The following is an 18,187-nucleotide window of genomic DNA, read 5'->3' on the forward strand; positions in this document are numbered from 1 at the left end:
TACCATTACATTGATGATATTATGTTCATGTCTGATTCTCTTGAATATATACATACATATATTTTTTGGGTTTGTGTGTCTTTTTTTTCTAATTATTTATTTTTATTTTTTTGAAGAACATTATGTTTATTAGGCTTTCCCCTACCCCAAGTCCCCACCCACTAGCGCCATTAAAGTCACGGTCCATCAGCATAGCAAGACGCTGTAGAATCACTACATGTCTTCTCTGTGTGGCAAAGCCCTCCCCTTTCCCCTACCCCCCACATTATACATGCTAATCACAATACCCCCTTTATTCTTCCCTGCCCTTAACCCTCCCTACCCTCCCATTCTCCCCAGTCTCTTTCCCTTTGGTAACTGTTAGTCCATTCTTGGGTTCTGTGATTCTGCTGCTGTTTTGTTCCTTCAGTTTTTCTTTTGTTCTTATACTCCACAGATGAGTGAAATCATTTGGTATTTCTCTTTCTCCACTTGGCTTATCTCAATGAGCATAATACCCTCTAGCTCCATCCATGTTGTAGCAAATGGTAGGATTTGTTTTCTTCTTATGGCTGAATAATATTCCATTGTGTATATGTACCACATCTTCGTTATCCATTCATCTACTGATGGACACTTAGGTTGTTTCAATTTCTTGGCTATTGTAAATAGTGCTGCGATAAACATAGGGGTGCATCTGTCTTTTCAAACTGGAGTGCTGCATCCTTAGGGTAAATTCCTAGCAGTGGAATTCCTGGGTCAAATAGTAAGTCTATTTTGAGCATTTTGAGGAACCTCCATATTGCTTTCCACAATGGTTGACCTAATTTACATTCCCACCAGCAGTGTAGGAGGGTTCCCCTTTCTCTGCAACCTCACCAACATTTGTTGCTGTTTGTCTTTTGGATGGTAGCCATCCTTACTGGTGTGAGGTGATATCTCATTGTGGTTTTAATTTGCATTTCTCTGATGGTTAGCGATGTGGATCTTCTTTTCATGTGTCTGTTGGCCATCTGAATTTCTTCTTTGGAGAACTGTCTGTTCAGCTCCTCTGCCCATTTTTAATTGGATTATTTGCTTTTTGTTTGTTGAGGTGTGTGAGCTCTTTATATATTTTGCATGTCAACCCTTTATTGGATCTGTCATTTACGAAAATATTCTCCCATACTGTAGGATACCTTTTAGTTCTATTGATGGTGTCCTTTGCTGTACAGAAGGTTTTCAGCTTGATATAGTCCCACTTGTTCATTTTTGCTTTTGTTTTCCTTGCCCGGGGAGATATATTCATGAAGAAGTCACTAATATTCACACCCAAGAGATTTTTGCTTATGTTGTTTTCTAAGAGTTTTATGGTTTCATGACTTACATTCAGGTCTTTTATCCATTTTGAATTTTCTTTTGTGTATGGGGTTAGACAGTGATCCAGTTTCATTCTCTTACATGTAGCTGTCCAATTCTGCCAGCACCATCTGTTGAAGAGACTGTCATTTCATCATTGGATGTCCATGGCTCCTTTATCAAATATTAATTGACCATATATGTTTGGGTTAATGTCTGGAGTCTCTAATCTGTTCCACTGGTCTGTGGCTCTGTTCTTGTTCCAGTAGCAAATTGTCCTGATTACTATGGCTTTGTAGTAGAGCTTGAAGTTGGGGAACGATCTCCTCACCACTTAATTCTTCTCTCTCAGGATTGCTTTGGCTATTTGGGGTCTTTGGTGTTTCCATATGAATTTTTTTAACTATTTGTTCCAGTTTGTTGAAGAATGTTGTTGGTAATTTGATAGGAATTGCATTAAATCCGTATATTGCTTTGGGCAGGATGGCCATTTTGATTATATTAATTATTCCTAGCCAAGAGCATGGGTTGAGTTTCCACTTGTTAGTGACTTCTTTAATTTCAATTAAGAGTTTCTTACAGTTTTCAGGGTATAGGTCTTTCACTTCCTTGGTTAGGTTTATTTCTAGGTATTTTATTCTTTTTCATGCTATTGTGAATGGAATTGTCTTCCTAACTTCTCTTTCTATTGGCTCATAGTTAGTGAATAGGAAAGACAGAGATTTCTGTTTGTTAATTTTGTATCCTGCAACTTTGCTGTATTCCGATATCAGTTCCAGTAGTTTTGGAGTGGAGTCTTTAGGGTTTTCTATGTATAATATCATGTCATCAGCAAATAGTGACAGTTTAACTTCTTCTTTATCAATCTGAATTCCTTTTATTTCTTTGTTTTGTCTAATTGCCGTGGCTAGGACCTCCAGTACTATGTTGAATAACAGTGCAGAGAGTGGGCATCCCTGACTTCTTCCCAATCTCAGAGGAAAAGCTTTCAGCTTCTCGCTGTTCAGTATGATGTTGCTGTGGGTTTATCGTATATGGCCTTTATTATCTTGAGGTAATTGCCATCTATACCCATTTTGCTGAGAGTTTTTATCATGAATGGATTTTGAATTTTGTCAAATGCTTTTTCAGCGTCTATGGAGATGATCATGTGGTTTTTGTCTTTCTTTTTGTTGATGTGGTGGATGATGTTGATGGATTTTCAAATGTTGCACCATCCTTGCATCCCTGGGATGAATCCCATTTGGTCATGGTGTATGATCCTTTTGATTTATTTTTGAATTCAGTTTGCTAATATTTTGTTGAGTATTTTTGTGTCTACATTCATCAGGGATATTGGTCTGTAGTTTTCTTTTTTGGTGGAGTCTTTGCCTGGTTTTGGTATTAGGGTGATGTTGGCTTCATAGAATGAGTTTGAGAGTATTCCCTCCTCTTCTATTTTTTTGGAATAGAGAATAGATATTATATCTTCTCTGTATATCTGATAAAATTCTGAGGTAAATCCGTCTGGCCTGGTGATTTTGTTCTTGGGTAGTTTTTTGATTAACACTTCAATTTCTTTGCTGGTAATTGGTTTGTTTAGATTTTGTGTTTCTTCCTTTGTCAGTCTTGGAAGGTTGTATTTTTCTAGGAAGTTTTCTGTTTCTCCTAGGTTTTCCAGCTTGTTAGCATATAGGTTTTCATAGTATTCTCTAATAATTCTTTGTATTTCTGTTGGGTCCGTCGTGATGTTTCCTTTCTCATTTCTGATTCTGTCTATTTTGTCTGATACTAGTACCGCAACACCTGCTTTTTTCTCCCTATTGTTTGCATGAAATACCTTTTTCCATCCCTTGACTTTTAGTCTGTGCATGTCTTTGGGTTTGAGGCAAGTCTCTTGTAAGCAGCATATAGATGGGTCTTGTTTTTTTATCCATTCAGTGACTCTATGTCTTTTGATTGGTGCATTCAGTCCATTTACATTTAGGGTGATTATCGATGGGTATGTACTTATTGCCATTTCAGGCTTTAGATTCGTGGTTACCAAAGGTTCCAGGTTACTTTCCTTACTATCTAAGAGTCTAACTTAACTCACTTAGTATGCTGTTACAAACATAGTCTAAAGGTTCTTTTCTATTTCTACTCCTTTTTCTTCCTCCTTCATTCTTTATATATTAGGTATCAGATTCTATACTTTTCTCTATCCCTTGATTGGTTTTGGGGATAGTCAATTTAATTTTGCATTTGCCTCACAATCAGCTGCTCCACCCTCCCTACCATGATTTCACTACCTCTGGGGACACTATCCACCCCTAGGAACACTTCCATCTATAGCAGTCCCTCCAAAATAGACAGCAGAGATGGTTTGTGGGAGGTAAACTATCTCAGCTTTTGTTTATCTGGAAATTGTTTAATCCCTCCTTCAAATTTAAATGATAATCTCACCGGATAAAGTAATCTTGGTTCCAGGCCCTTCTGCTTCATGGCATTAAATACATCATGCCACTCCCTTCTGGCCTGTAAGGTTTCTGTTGAGAAGTCTGATGTTATCTTGATGGGTTTTCCTTTGTATGTCATCTTATTTCTGTCTCTGGCTGCTTTTAACAGTCTGTCCTTATCCTTGATCTTTCCCATTTTAATTACTATGTGTCTTGCTGTTGTCTTCCTTGGGTCCCTTGTGTAGGGGGATCTGTGCGTCTCCATGGCCTGAGAGACTATCTCCTTCCCCAGATTGGGGAAGTTTTCAGCAACTACCTCTTCAAAGACACTTTCTATTCCTTTTTCTTTCTTCTTCTTCTTCTGGTATCCTTATAATGTGAATATTGTTCCGCTTGGATTGGTCATGCAGTTCTCTCAATATTCTTTCATTTTTAGAGATCCTTTTTTCTCTCTGTGCCTCAGCTTCTTTGTATTCCTCTTCTCTAGTTTCTATTTCCTTTATTATCTCCTCCACCATATCCAACCTTTTAATACCCTCCATTGTGTTCTTTAACGATTGGATCTCTGACCTGAATTCATTCCTGAGTTCTTGGATGTCTTTCCGTACATCCTTTAGGATGTTGATTATTTTTATTTTGAACTCCCTTTCAGGAAGAGTCATGAGGTTCATATAATTTAAATCTTTCTCAGGAGTTGTATTAATAATTTTACTCTGGACAAGGTTCCTTTGGCGTTTCATGTTTGTATATGGTGCCCTCTAGTGTCCAGAAGCTCTATTCTGGATCTGCTGAGCCCCTGAAGCAATGTCAGGGGTCGCAGGGGAGCAGTACTGGGGGTAGGAAAGAGCTGTTCCCTGCCTCCTGGCTGCTGTGCCTGTCTCCACTGCCTGAGCCAGTGGGCCAGGCACACAGGTATAAGTTTTTGTCTCAGAGAAGCCAGATATGGATCCCTGCTTTCCATAAGCAACTGGAATCCCACTCTCCCCAGGAACTCTGCCTGTATTAATTCTCCAACCTGGTAGTCATGCGAGTCTCATGAAAGCACCATGAAATGTAGGTTTGTGCTTCCAGAGCAGATCTCCAGAGCTAGGTATTCAGCAGTCCCAAGCCTTCCACTCTTTCCCTGCTCTGTTTCTCTTCCTCCCACCAGTGAGCTGGGGTGGGGCAGGGGCTTGGGTCCCATGGAGCCACAGCTCTGGTACATTACCCCGTTTGGTGAGGTCTGCTCTTTTCTCCAGGTGTGTGCAGTCTGGTGCCATCCTCTTTCCTGCTGCTCTGTCAGGATTAGTTCTGCCAATTAAATTTTCTAATTGTATCCAGTTTTAGGAGGAAGCCTCTGTCTCTCCTCTCACGTGCCTTCTTTAATCCTTCCTCTCTTGAATATTTAGAAGGGGCAGTGCCTAGACTGCTGCAACATCAGCAGGAGAAAGATGGGCTGTGAACAGCACCAAGGTTCAAGGACCTGGTTTGTCAGTAAAGTTCATGAGGTCAAGTAAAACTAACATTTCCCCAAAAGCAGTAATAGACAAAGTCCAGGCTTTCCCTACTCCTACTACTGTGGCAGTATTTCAAGAGTTTTTGGTTCTTTTGGGCTACTGGAGAGTGTTTATCCCACACTCAGTACAGATTTGAAGCCCTTATAGCAGTTGGTGCAAAAGGTCTTCAGGTGGGACTGGGGTGAGACATGTGCAGCTGCTTTTACTGCTGCTGAGTGAGCAGTCATGGTTGATTTTGGCTTCAAAGGTTTATTTACCCTGGACTAGGAGCACATTTTCCCCCTGGAGTTACAGGGGGCATGGCTGCTTCCACCTAGATTTCAAAGGATGCATCTGCCTGGAGCCATAGGGCACATCTCCCTGTCAGGCTGGGAGGGACATGTCAGAAAGCCGCTGCTAGGGCAGGGCCGAGGAGCAGAGCCGCCATTCTGGCAGCGCACAGGTGGAGAGGTCCCAGGCAGGATGCTTCTGGGAGGAACTTACACTGACGCAGAGTGACATTGCCACCCCAGTGGGCCTGGAAGGCAGAACACTGAGCCAAGTTAGATTATTCTGAAGTCCTGTAGTTTAAAGGGATTTGCCTCAGTAGGTCCCAGGCTTCCTCAGGATCCATCACCCTTTTCTCTTTCCCATTTCTCCACTTTGGCACAGGAATATCTGTCCAATGCCTGTCTCATCACTGTGTTTTTAAAGCACGTAGCTTGTCTAATTTCACAGGTTTTTGGCTGGAAAATAATTTTCCCTCAGAATAAAGTGCACCTTGATTGTCACCAATATTGGATTTAGATGATATTTAGATAGAACTCTGAACTTTAGACAGAGTTGATGCTGAAACAAACTGAGACTTTTGGAGCTGTTGGGAGGGAATGCATGTATTTCACATGTGAGAAGGACATGAATTTTAAGATGGTCAGGGAAAGGATGCTTTGGACTGAATGCTCTTCCCCTCCCACCACCAAATTTATATATGTTGAATCACTAGGCCCCAAGGTGATGATATCAGGAGGTGGAGGAAATTAAGATTAGATGGGATCATGAGGGAGAGAACTCTCATAAAAAAGATTTATGCCTCTAAGAGAGTCCCAAGGGAGTGGATTTTCCTCCACATTCTTCCATATGCAATACAAGGAGAAGACAGCCATCTATTTTGCAGGGAGCAGCAGCCTTTCACTAAATGCTGAATCTGCCTAGGTTTTAATCTTGGACTTCACAGCTTCCACAACTCTGAAAAAGAAGTGTGTACTGTTTAAGTTACCCAGTTTATGGTATTTTTGTTACAGCAGCCCAAATGGTCTCAGACAATGATAGATTGAAAGATCTTTTGTGGGTCTTATTCTGTTGTATCTATAACATTTGGAACCTAATATATTCAATGCAAATTGATAGAAGTTTTGAAATATGACTATAATGAGTAATAAAAAGTACTCAGGAGTCTAAAATTATTACTTTAACATTACATAGTTTATTTGTGCCCCCTATGGCTAAGCACTGTATTTATAAACGTCTACTTCAGTACTTTCCTCAGGTCTAATAATAAAAATGGCTTATTGGCCCTGTCTTTTGCAGTTTGAGAATTTTCAGAAAAGACAATAAATGTTTGTATTCCAAGACCTACTCAAGCTTTCTTATTCTATATGAATATTAATAACATACAGAGCAGAGAGTGGCAGTCTGTAAATTTAAGAATGTTTCCTTTTGGAATTTTATATAATTTTCAAGTGAAAAGATATCTAGTCCAGTATCACATGAAATGAAACACACTTTGTACATGGCAGAAAAGGGAAGAAATATAAATCTCTGTGTAGAATTTTACATTTCTTTGTAAATTTTTTTAGTGTGAATAAATTATAGTGCAATTTATTAAATATTTCTATCAGTTATACTTAATAAGACATTATTTTGTTACTATTAAAACATCTTTAGATATAAATAATAAAATTCTCTTGAATAACAAGATAGAAGAAATTAATTGTAGGCTTTAATTATAAGCCAAATAACTGTTTTTTAGAACCATGTACTGTAATCTCAGGTTGATCTGCCACAATTAAAGCTGACCTGTTGCTGCAAATAAAATAGGCTGTAGTCAAGTCCTGTAAAAGAGAGTAGAGAAGATCAAAATGAAATAAAAATGGTCTAAAATCCCACAGGACAAAAATTGCCTGTCTTAAACTCTTCCCGGCAGATGCTTTTTAATTTGTTGAATTTTCCCAAAATCTGTCCTTCAGATTGCAGTCCTTGGAATTTGATTTTGCCATTATCTCAGACTTAATCAAGAGAACTGCTGATTTGAACATCACATCTCAGCCAGGGTCCAATCTAGAGACAAAAACCACACAGTGATCTAGACAAAGTTTAATATAGGGAACTTACAATTGTAGCAGAGCTTTAATGACAGATTGGTTAATATCAAAGAGCACTTGAAAATAACATAGCAATATTAGATATAAGGAGCAGGCATTATCTTCAAGGCTGAGCCAGAGTGCACCATGAAGAGACCCCAGGACTGATAACCAGTCTCATAGAATTTCAGAAAAATCACTGTGTAACTGGCTGCAAATCTTGGGAAAGTCAGTCACGGGGAAGTGTCTCACAGGAGGCACTTGACTACAAAACCATTTGAGGGGGTATTTAGGCCACTGGGTGCATTTACCACTATATCTTCTAGGACCCATTCTATGGAGAAACATCTGCTTGCAGGAGCATAGAATCTGTTGCTGTGGAAGCTGCACATGTTGGAGTCAGTCCTTTGGAAGGAGAGAGTAGTGTTTTTGGGGGACTTTCTTTCTGTGCTCATTGGTATTTTCCAGTATCCAGAGCAGCTGCATAGGAGGCATAAAGAAATCTCAGGGAACTCAGCATCTTACAGTTCCTCAAACCCGTTTCCCAGTCTCCATTCTTCTCTTCTTCTTCTTGTGCCTGTTTGATATATAATATCTAGGGTTTTTAGCTGTGCCTAGCAAAGGAATAGAGGGATATGCCCACTCCATTTTCCTAGAATGAAAAGTCTACCTTTGCATTTAAAATTATTTTTGATTGTGCCAGCGAGTGCTTTTCTGGACTTTAAGTGAACATACTAGGACATTATTCTCTGTTTTTTTTTTAAAAAAAAAATATATATATATATGTATATATATATACATATATTTTTTTTTTCTGGCACCTACCATAGTTTTTTTCTCCACCTCCCTTTTCTTCCTTCTTCCTTTCTTTCCTTTTACAGTTTCCCTCCCTTCCTTTTGCTTACTTCCTCTTCTCTACCTCCACTCTCCCCGTCCCTTTCCTCTTGCCTTCTATTTTCCTGCCACATAGTTATTCAGAATCTATTAGGTCAATAAGTAACCCAATAACAATTTATGGCTATCTTTCCAATGAAATCACTTCATGTTTATGTTGGCTTGAAACAAGAAAAGTGACAAATGAATTTTATAGTTTCAACACATAATTTGCGTGAACAATTAAATTTTGGGTGAAACACACCAAGAGTTTTCCTCATCAGAAATAATTTTATTATTTATTTTAAAGCAATTCAATGCAATTGGTAGCAAAATGGTACATAGACAGTATACAGAACTAATTCCCATAGGGTTACAAGGACTATTACTGACTTATGTTTTATTTTCATGTGCAAGTGTATTTTAAAAAGGCAACAGTTTATTAAAAGGCTTTTATAAGCATATTTTTATTATTTAAATAACAAAAAGACTAATAAACTATCATTGTTATAGCAAGCCAAGAATTATGTCAAATATTCAATTTGCACTAATGTTTATAATAAAAATAATTATTGTAAAATCTATGAAACAAAAGTTTTAATTTAAAGGAAATATAGTGATGCCTTAGCTTCAAATCCTAGTTGACAACTGTCATCATAATGTAAATATACTAAACTGAGATCTTGTGGGGACATAGAAGATTCATAAAAACTTACATTTAATCCTAAAATCAACACTAATGAAGTAAAGAAATGACAACTCAAAGAAACATCATACTTGACTACTGATGTGCAAATATGGAACAAGTTCATCAAATTTGTTACTATTACCCTTTATATATGCATGTTCAGTTCTGTCTTTAGTTTGAATAAATTACATGTGAATATGTTTGTCAAATGAATTTCACATGTGTTTATTATAACATGTACAGATATATGCATACAACTTTCATTTTAAGGTATACTTCCAATTTTAAAATAACTTATTATAAGTTCTACTTCCTTGTCTGATTAAAGGAAATTAAAGATAGCTCTCCATATTTTAGGAGAAACTCTTGGTGATCTTGTTATTCTAAAATGAGAGCAACATAAAATATTAAAAAGTAACAACAAATAGGCATTTCACTTTCTCTAAGCCAAAGTATACAATGGTTATAATCTATAATTTCAAATTCTATGCTTTACATTTTTATTTCTATAGAACTATTAGGGCACTATCAGGCTTTATTTTTTTTAATCTTTCTATTTTCCTTTCAGTCTATCTGCTTTTTTATGAAAAGAAAGAATAAAATGTCTCTTTCTAGCCATATTTCCAATACTTTGTGGAATTAAAAACCAATGTCAAAGTCAGAAATTAAATATAATACAAAGAAAAATATCTTTTTAGATTTATTAATGTCTCTCTCATGGGAATACTTTAACAAACTCCAACTACCAGGCAAATAAATTCTTATGCTTTTCATTCTGTTTCTGAAAAGGAATAAAATGATATAGATAAAAGCACTGGTGTCATCAGCAGTCAAAAATTGTTTAACTTATAACTCAAATTCTCATGATTTATATAAAGTGGCAAAAACTATCTCTATTATGTGCTTTTTCTTCATGATGTTCAAATGGTTCTTGTAGATGATTTCTCAAAGTTAAATAAAAAATTTTAACATTACATTTTTTATGTGATTATTTCAATAATGAAGGCATAAAGGAGGACTTTGAAATGTTTTTGTATCCCATAAAATGTACAATTTTGCTTCTTTGAATTTTAAAGTATCTTTCTATTGAAATATACTATACAGGCATACCTTGGAGATATTGCAGGCTCAGTTCCAAACCACAAAAATAAAGCAAATACTGAAATAGATTTAAGTGAACTTTTTGGTTTCCCAGTGCATGTAGAAGTTATGTTTAAATTATACTCTATATTCTATTGTGTTCAACAGCATTATGTCTAAAAAAACAATGTTTATACCTTAATTTAAAAACACTTTATTGCTAAAAAATGCTACCCATTATCTGAGCATTTGGCTAGTCATTAACACTGATCACAGATCATCATAACAAATATTATAAGAATGAAAAGACTGAAATATTGTGAGAACTTTCAAAATGTTAGAGACATGAAGTGAGCAAATGCTGCTCACTTACTCAACACAGGGTTACCACAAACTTTCAATTTGTGAAAAATGCAATATCTACTAAGAGCAATAAAGTACAATAAAACAAGATATACCTGTATAGATATATAAAAAGTGCTAACACTCGTGTCTAATGAAAATCATTACTCACATTTCAGTTAATTTATCAGTTCTTGGATTAAACTTAAGTCCACAAATGTGTCTTAAGTATTTTGTTTGTTAAATATCCTTTTAGGAGATCACTAAATATTTTTTTTCATACAATTTTCTTGGCATACAGAGTATGTCAAGCATAAAGTTAGCAAAAAGTTCAGGTACTTGATATTTATGTTTGGTTGTTTTGGTTTCTTCAGTGTAATAAAACATGCTATGAGCATCTCGAATTCTAAAGTGAATATATCATATGAAGAGGTAGAAAAAGGCTAAAATGAATTAAGGATTTATATTCTAAAGCAAACTGATTCTTACAGAAAAGTAGTCATACAAGTTTGTTAATCTCTGTTTAGAGAAGACTAGACATTTATAATGAACTCAATTTTATAAAATAGCAAGCTTAAACAATATGACACATTTAATTTTTAAGAGGAGCAACAATCTTCTATGTCCACTGTGATGCACCAAATAAAGCTAGATTTTTTAGTTTACTTTCATAAAACCTAAATACTTTTAAAAATTGGCTTCATACTGTTTGATTATTGTCAAACAAGTATCAGATTCAATTTTTTTTGTGGTGTAAGTTTTCAAAATCATTCCATTGATATCTTTCAAATATCAATAGCAAGATTACCAATAAGCAGTATTTTAAATTTCAAAATTATCTATATTTCTAAGAGAATAGATTTTTCTTAAACTTGAGAGAATTGAATATATTCCAACTTTTTTTTTCATTCCAACAACACTTTTCTAAGATTTAGAGCTGTTTCAAGAAAGACCCTTGTAGGAAAAGAAAAATGTCTCTTGTTTTCTTATCATCAAAGTTGAGTTTCCTCCCGAACGTCTTGACCAGTGGTGTTGCATATGCTGTTTTTCCGACTGGGTTCACTGTTTGGAAGGTATGCCAGTGGATCTGGTCGGATTAAGTATCTAATACAAGAAAACAAAGCAAACAACTGTAATAGCAAATAAAGGCAAAACTAATTCACAGTGACAATTGAGGTTGCTACCTCAAATGTATTCAGTTTTAGGTTATAAAAACTGTGTCTTTATATGTAACATTGGTAGAAAGACTCACCATTTAGTTGGGCTATGAAATTTTGCTGTACTTGTATTACTCTACCTAAGATGGTTACAATGGCAGATGCTCATAAATCAAGAATCATTATCTTTCAGTCATGATCCATTTTACTACCTTTGTCTTATTAAAGGTTCATATTTTATTTTACTGTTTTGTTAATTTATTATCCTTTATTTTGCTGATGTTCTATCAAGGAGACCTAAATCCTAATCATGTTTCTTCTATTATTTAACTGCTCTTAGTCTTATTTTTATTATTCATAAATTTGATCTAAATAATTCTGATAGTCTTTTTAATTTAAATATTCTATGGTTTTATAAAATTAATGATTTAATAAACATTATGAAGAACATGATGCATAGATATTTTAGTTATCTGAAAAATATTAATCTAAAATCAGATTATTCTATAACAAGCAGTCTTACAAAAGAATAAAAAAGAATCCTTAATTCTTTCTCCTCAGTAAAAGGAAAATGTTCATTTGCCAAACTTACACATTTCAATAATGCTAGAATTTGTATTAAGACTGATCTTTTACTTCATACTGTCAAATGATCTGAGCAGCCATTTCTTGAGCACCCCTAGAATACTGTGCTAGAATACAAAAAGTCACAACCCTGACCCCTGTCTTACATAAAATTGGTAGAGTTTAAATATAAAGAAGAAAAAGTAATTTCAAACATCACAGAAAAAGAAAAAGAACAACAAAGAGAATTTGGGAATACTTAATTGAGGAGGTACTGCTTAGCTGATCTGACAGGAGAGGGGCAGAAAGGCAGCCCTGATGTGGACAATAAGGGGTCAGAGGATGGCCGTTCCAGATTGTCTTTGGAAAATAACTTTGACTTTGGAAGACTGATGAGGCCCGGAAATAGTGCTGAGTAAATTCAGAAAGAAAAGTAGAAAACAGCTAATAAAGTACTAACTATATTTCAGGATAAATACTTTCGATTTCTGTTGCAAAGATACTACACAGCTACTGATGGTTTGATCAGGAAGAAAGAAAGTAAATATATGTAGTGCAGCATTCTAAAAACTTTTTTCATGTTACTAAAATTAGTATTTAATAATTGTATAATAATTTTAAGAAGTACAAAAAATTAGCTGAAAGACTAATTTAAAAGTGAGAAATCTAATGATTATTGTAGTTTTCCTTTTAAAGACTAAAGAGAAAGTATTCATAAAATATGATCCCTAAGGTAATGAGAAAAGGCAATTTAAAGCACTACAGTCTTTTATTTTCTATCAAATAAGTTGAGATTAGTTTCCTTGGATCTGTTAATTGAGTTTGTTATCTATGCACACTGTTTTATAATTACTTTAAATATTTAACAGCATTATACATTGATGAAGAAAACTAGTAGTGTACATTAAGCTTTTTAATATTATTTTGTACAAATAATTTATAAATGTAGGGCTTACAGAATGTTACTTTGATGCATTTACATAATATGATGCCATTAAAATGATATTTGTCACATTAACATCATTATACAACAGCATTATTGACAAAGTTCATTATACTGTGTGTTAGAGCTCTGTGGCATAGTTACTACTCAAATTTGTATCCTTTAAACACCATCAATCCCATTCCCTTGTCCCCTATGCCCTGGTAACTGCCATTTTACTCCTTCCTGTAAGGTTTAACTTTTTGTTTGGATTCCACATATAAGTGATATCAGAAAATACTTGTCTTTTTCTATCTGGCTGATCTCCCTTAGCAGAATGTGCTCAAGTTCTACCCGTGTTGTCACAGATGTCAGAATATCTTCTTTTCTTATTGCTGAATAATATTTCATTGTGTATATATACCACATCTTTTTTTTTCTATTCGTCTGTTAATGGGTGTTTGGGTTGTTTTGTATCTTGGTTATTGTGAATAATACTCTAAAAAAACAACTGGTGTGCACATAGCTCACCAAATCCTTTCCATTTTCATTTCCTTTGGGTATATCACCAGCAGTGGACTTTCTGGATTATATGATAGATCTATTTTTAACTTTTTTAAGAAACTCTGTATTGTTTTCCATGGTGGATGGACTGATACACACCCCTGCCGACAATGTGTGCACGCCCCTTTCATCGCGCTTGCTGGCTCCTGCTGTTTCTATCTTCCTGATGATAGCCATTCTGATCAGTGTGAAGAAATATTTCATTCGGGCTTTGATTTGCATTTATCTCATAATTAATGATCTTGAAAATCTTTTCATATGCCTTTTGAGCTTTTCCACTTTGGAAAAAGTCCATTTAGTTCTTCTATTTTTTTAATTAATTATTTTTTGTAATTAAATTGTATTGATTATTTATATATTGCGTATATGAACCTCTAATCCAATGCATGGTTTTCAAATTTTTTCTCCCATTCTGTAGCCTTTGACTTTGTTGATTGTTTCTTTTGTGGTGCAGAAGCGTTTGAGTTTAATGTGGTCCCATTTGCTGATTTTTTATTTTGTTTGTGCTTTTGATGTCATGTCAAAAAATCATTACTAAGGCCAAAATTGATGAGTTTCTTCCCTATATTTTCTTCTAGGAGTTATAATATCAAATCTTAAGTTTAAGTTTTTTAATACATTTTGAGTTAATTTTTGTGAGTAGTGTGAGATAGGGGTTCAATGCTATTGTTTTCCATAAGTTTCTCCAGTTTTCCCAGCATTATTTGTTGAAGATACTTTCCATCCCCCATTAGGTGTTCCTGGCTCCCCTGTTAAATCTTAATGAACAGTAAATGTTGGAATATAATTATGGGCTCTCTATTCTGTTCCATTGGTCCACCCGTTTTTGTGCCAGTACCATTCTGTTTCAATACTATGACTAGGTAGTATAATTTAAAATCCAGACAGGTGAGACCTCTGACTTTGTTCTTTTTTCTCAGGGTTGCTTTGGCTACTTGGGGTCTTTTGTGGTTCCTCACAAATTTTAGTATTTTTCTTCTCTTCCTTTTAAGAATGCCTTTGGTACTTTGACAGAGATTGCACTGACTCTCTAGATAGCTTTGGGTAGCATGGCCATTTTAACAATAGTTATCTCCCCTTCTGCTGCATCAACAAGGAATGTCTTTCCATTTGTATGTGTCTTTCTTGATTTGTTTCAGCAAAATCTTGTAGTTTACTTTATACACCCTTTTGCTTGGTTAAAGTTATTTCTGATTGTTTTATTTAATTGTTCTAATTAATGTTACTGTTATTATGCTATTTTGAATGGGATAATTTTCTTCATTTCTCTTTCTGATTCTTCATCATTAGTGTAAAAGAATTCCACTGATTTCTGTAAATTGATTTCATAAACTGCCATTTCACTGAAATAATTAATTCTAACAGTTTTGATTGACTTGGGATTTTCTACATATATGATCATGTCAGAATATATCAACAATTTTCCTTCTTCCTTCCTAGTTTGGATGACTTTTATTTATTTGTATTACTTAATTGTTCCAGCTAGGACTTCCAGTACTATACTGAATAGGTGTGGTGAAAGAGGGCAACCTTGTCTTGAAAGAAAATTCTTTCAATTTTTCCCATTGATTATGTTAACAATGGGTTTATTATGCATGACCTTTATTATGTTGAGGTATGGTCTACCTATACACAATCTGTTAAAGATTTTTATCATGAAAGGGGATTGTATTTCATCATATTCCTTTTATGTGTCTATTGAAGTGATCATGTGATTTTTATTTTATATTTTATTCATGCGATGAATTACACTTATTGCTTTGTGTATTTTGAGTATCCTTCCATCCATAAGTCCCATATGATCATGGCATATAATCCTTTTAATGTGTTCTTGACTTTGGTTTGTTAATATTTTCTTGAGAAATTGTGCACATATGTTCATCAAGGATATTGATCTATAGTTTTCTTGTGGTATTTATATCTGATTTTGGTATCAAGGTAATGTTGGCTTCATAGGATGAGTTTGGAAGTGTTCCCTCCTTTTCAATATTTTGGAAGAGCTTAAGGAGGATTGGTATTAATTCTTCTTAAAATGTTTGGTAGAATTCACTAGTGAAGCCACCTGGTCCTGGAATTGTCTTTGTTGGGAGTGTTGTTTTTTTTTTAATTACTAACTCAAATTCTTGATTTTTTATTGGTCTGTTCAAACATTATATTTCTTCCTCACTCAGCCTTAGGAGGTTGTGTCTTTCTAGAAATGTATCAGTTTCTTCTAGGTAATGTAATTTGTTGAAATAATTGTTCACAGTAGTTACTTAATAAATGTCTGTACTATCAATTGTAATGTATCATTTCTAATTTTATTTATATGTCTGTACTATCAATAAATGTCTGTACTATCAATCAAATGTATCATTTCTAATTTTATTTATCCAAGTCTTTTCCCTTTTTTACCCTAGAAAAAGGTTCGTCAATTTTCATATTTTTGAAGTTAGTCATATTAGTTTCATTGACCTTTTATAATGTTTTCTGGTCTCTATTTTGTTTATTTCTGCTCTGATTTTTACATTTTCTTTATTCTGCTAACTTTGGGTACAATTTGTTTCTCTGTTTATAGTTATTAAGGCATTAGGTTAGGTTGTTTATTTCAGATCTTACTAATTTCTTAACATATGGATTTATTGGTACAAACTTTCCTATTAGAACTGTATTTCCTGAATTCAATGAAATTTGATATATTGTATTTTCATTATGACTTGTTTTGAGAACATTAAGCTTTTTAACACCTATCACCTAGTGATTTACAACTCTTTAAATCAAATTAATGTTGTCCATTCTTTTACGTGAACTTTTGAAAGCAATTTTTTTGAAAAATAAAAATCAAGTGTCACTGATATAGTTGCAAAAGTTCCTTTCCTTATTATTATCCCTATAAAACCCATTAATCTAAAAAAATTAATTTCTTAAATGTATTTCTTAAATGCTACTTGTCATGGTAAGCACTTTTTCATGGTATTTATCATTCTTCAAGTTATGCTGAAATTTTATTATCTCAGTACTACAAATAAAAATTACTAAAAGCTTTTTATAGCAGTCAGGCTGATATTTTAGCTTAATCTAATAAAAATGATAGTATCCAAAAGGCAGAAAAATGTCTCATTTATTTTACTGTATACATTGTACCTATATTACTTGTAAGTTTAAAAAATGTTTAAATTGTAAACATCTATGGAAGGATATGTTCATAGACTCAAAAGTTTAACAATATCTCCCCATTCCATCAAAAATAATCATGGGAAATAATTATATTAGACTCAAGAAACTACAATGAATTATAAAATGCAAACAAGGTGAACATAACTTATAAAAAATTCTGTATCATTAACACAATTATAATTAACTTGAAAAAGAGTCATTAGAATGTTGGAATTACAGAGGCAGATTAGAAAGTTAATAAAAAATTGCCTGATTTTATGGGTTAAAGGAAAGAAACATGTATAAATATGGACACAAGAAAAACAGAGAAGTTTCCTTTTACTATAGTAGTACAGTTAGTAAAGTCTCCAGAATGGACAGTTGAAAATTAGGTTCATCACAAATAAGACATTTTCATCTAATTTGAAGTCCTCTTTAAATTTAACATCATCACTGGATATAATTTTTGACAGCTGCCTTGCAAACTCTAGCAGCTGAAATCACCATTCATCTAATTCACCACAGAGCGTGTCTTCTCACTAGCATTATCAGATGGCAAAGTAAGGCATTATTATACTTGCTATTTGTATCTTAGGTGCATTATAAAAATCTCTTCACACTGATTTTAGGTCAAGGTTATTTCTGCTATGCATTTTCCTAGGAAGATTTTGAAACACAATCATCTTTATGCCCTGAAACTGAATACTCTCAACAGTCCAATATCCATTCTTCCACTTTTTCTTCTTTCTGCAACTCTTCTTTGGAAAACAATCATTCTCTTTGTAGCTTTATTCATCTAGAAGATGAAAAATAAATATTTTCCATATAGAACTAGTTTCTCTTCAGTGCTCTAGTATTTTGCTTTCTAGACATTTCCACTTAGTGCATTGAACAATATATCTAAACTCCATCTCATCATCTCCCTTTCCTCCCCAACCAACACTCCTCTTTCCTGTTTAGAAAAATTCCTCTCTAGTCTGACTTGTTTCAGTGAATGAACATTTTTTCTGTAATAACATAGATTTAAAATCCTAAAGCTGTGTTATACCCTCTCTTTTCCAATTCCCACACCAGTGAACAAGTCTCACTCTTTTCCTTCATAAATTTCTCTACGTAATATCCTTCTTTTACAATCCATTATCCTAATAGTATGACATATTCTTATATCCCTCACACCTGCCGAACAGCTTTTTAACAACCTTCCCTTTTCCAGGCCTACTTCAACCCTAATCCATTCAGCCAACCAATTCTACTGCCTCTGGCATACTCCTTTAAAAAAATTAAGCCCTTTTC

At 34.3% G+C, this 18,187-nt stretch overlaps 1 protein-coding gene across 5 annotated transcripts in view; it reads right to left on the reverse strand.

Annotated features, from left to right (window-relative positions):
- Positions 1–8,700: 8,700 nt before the first annotated feature.
- KCNT2 (potassium sodium-activated channel subfamily T member 2) overlaps positions 8,701–18,187 on the reverse strand; it is a 451,692-nt gene continuing 442,205 nt past the window's right edge. For 4 of the 5 annotated variants that reach the window (XM_073221980.1, XM_073221978.1, XM_073221982.1 and 1 more), the window contains one exon: positions 8,701–11,656. In XM_073221980.1, coding sequence (XP_073078081.1) covers positions 11,545–11,656 — 112 coding nt within the window. In that variant the 3' untranslated portion in view covers positions 8,701–11,544. Of the gene's footprint in view, positions 11,657–12,995; positions 17,691–18,187 lie in introns of those variants that run through there. The other variant, XM_073221981.1, reaches the window with a different exon arrangement.

The sequence above is a fragment of the Manis javanica genome, chromosome 14 (assembly GCF_040802235.1).
Source record: "Manis javanica isolate MJ-LG chromosome 14, MJ_LKY, whole genome shotgun sequence".
Classification (NCBI taxonomy): Eukaryota; Metazoa; Chordata; class Mammalia; order Pholidota; family Manidae; genus Manis; species Manis javanica.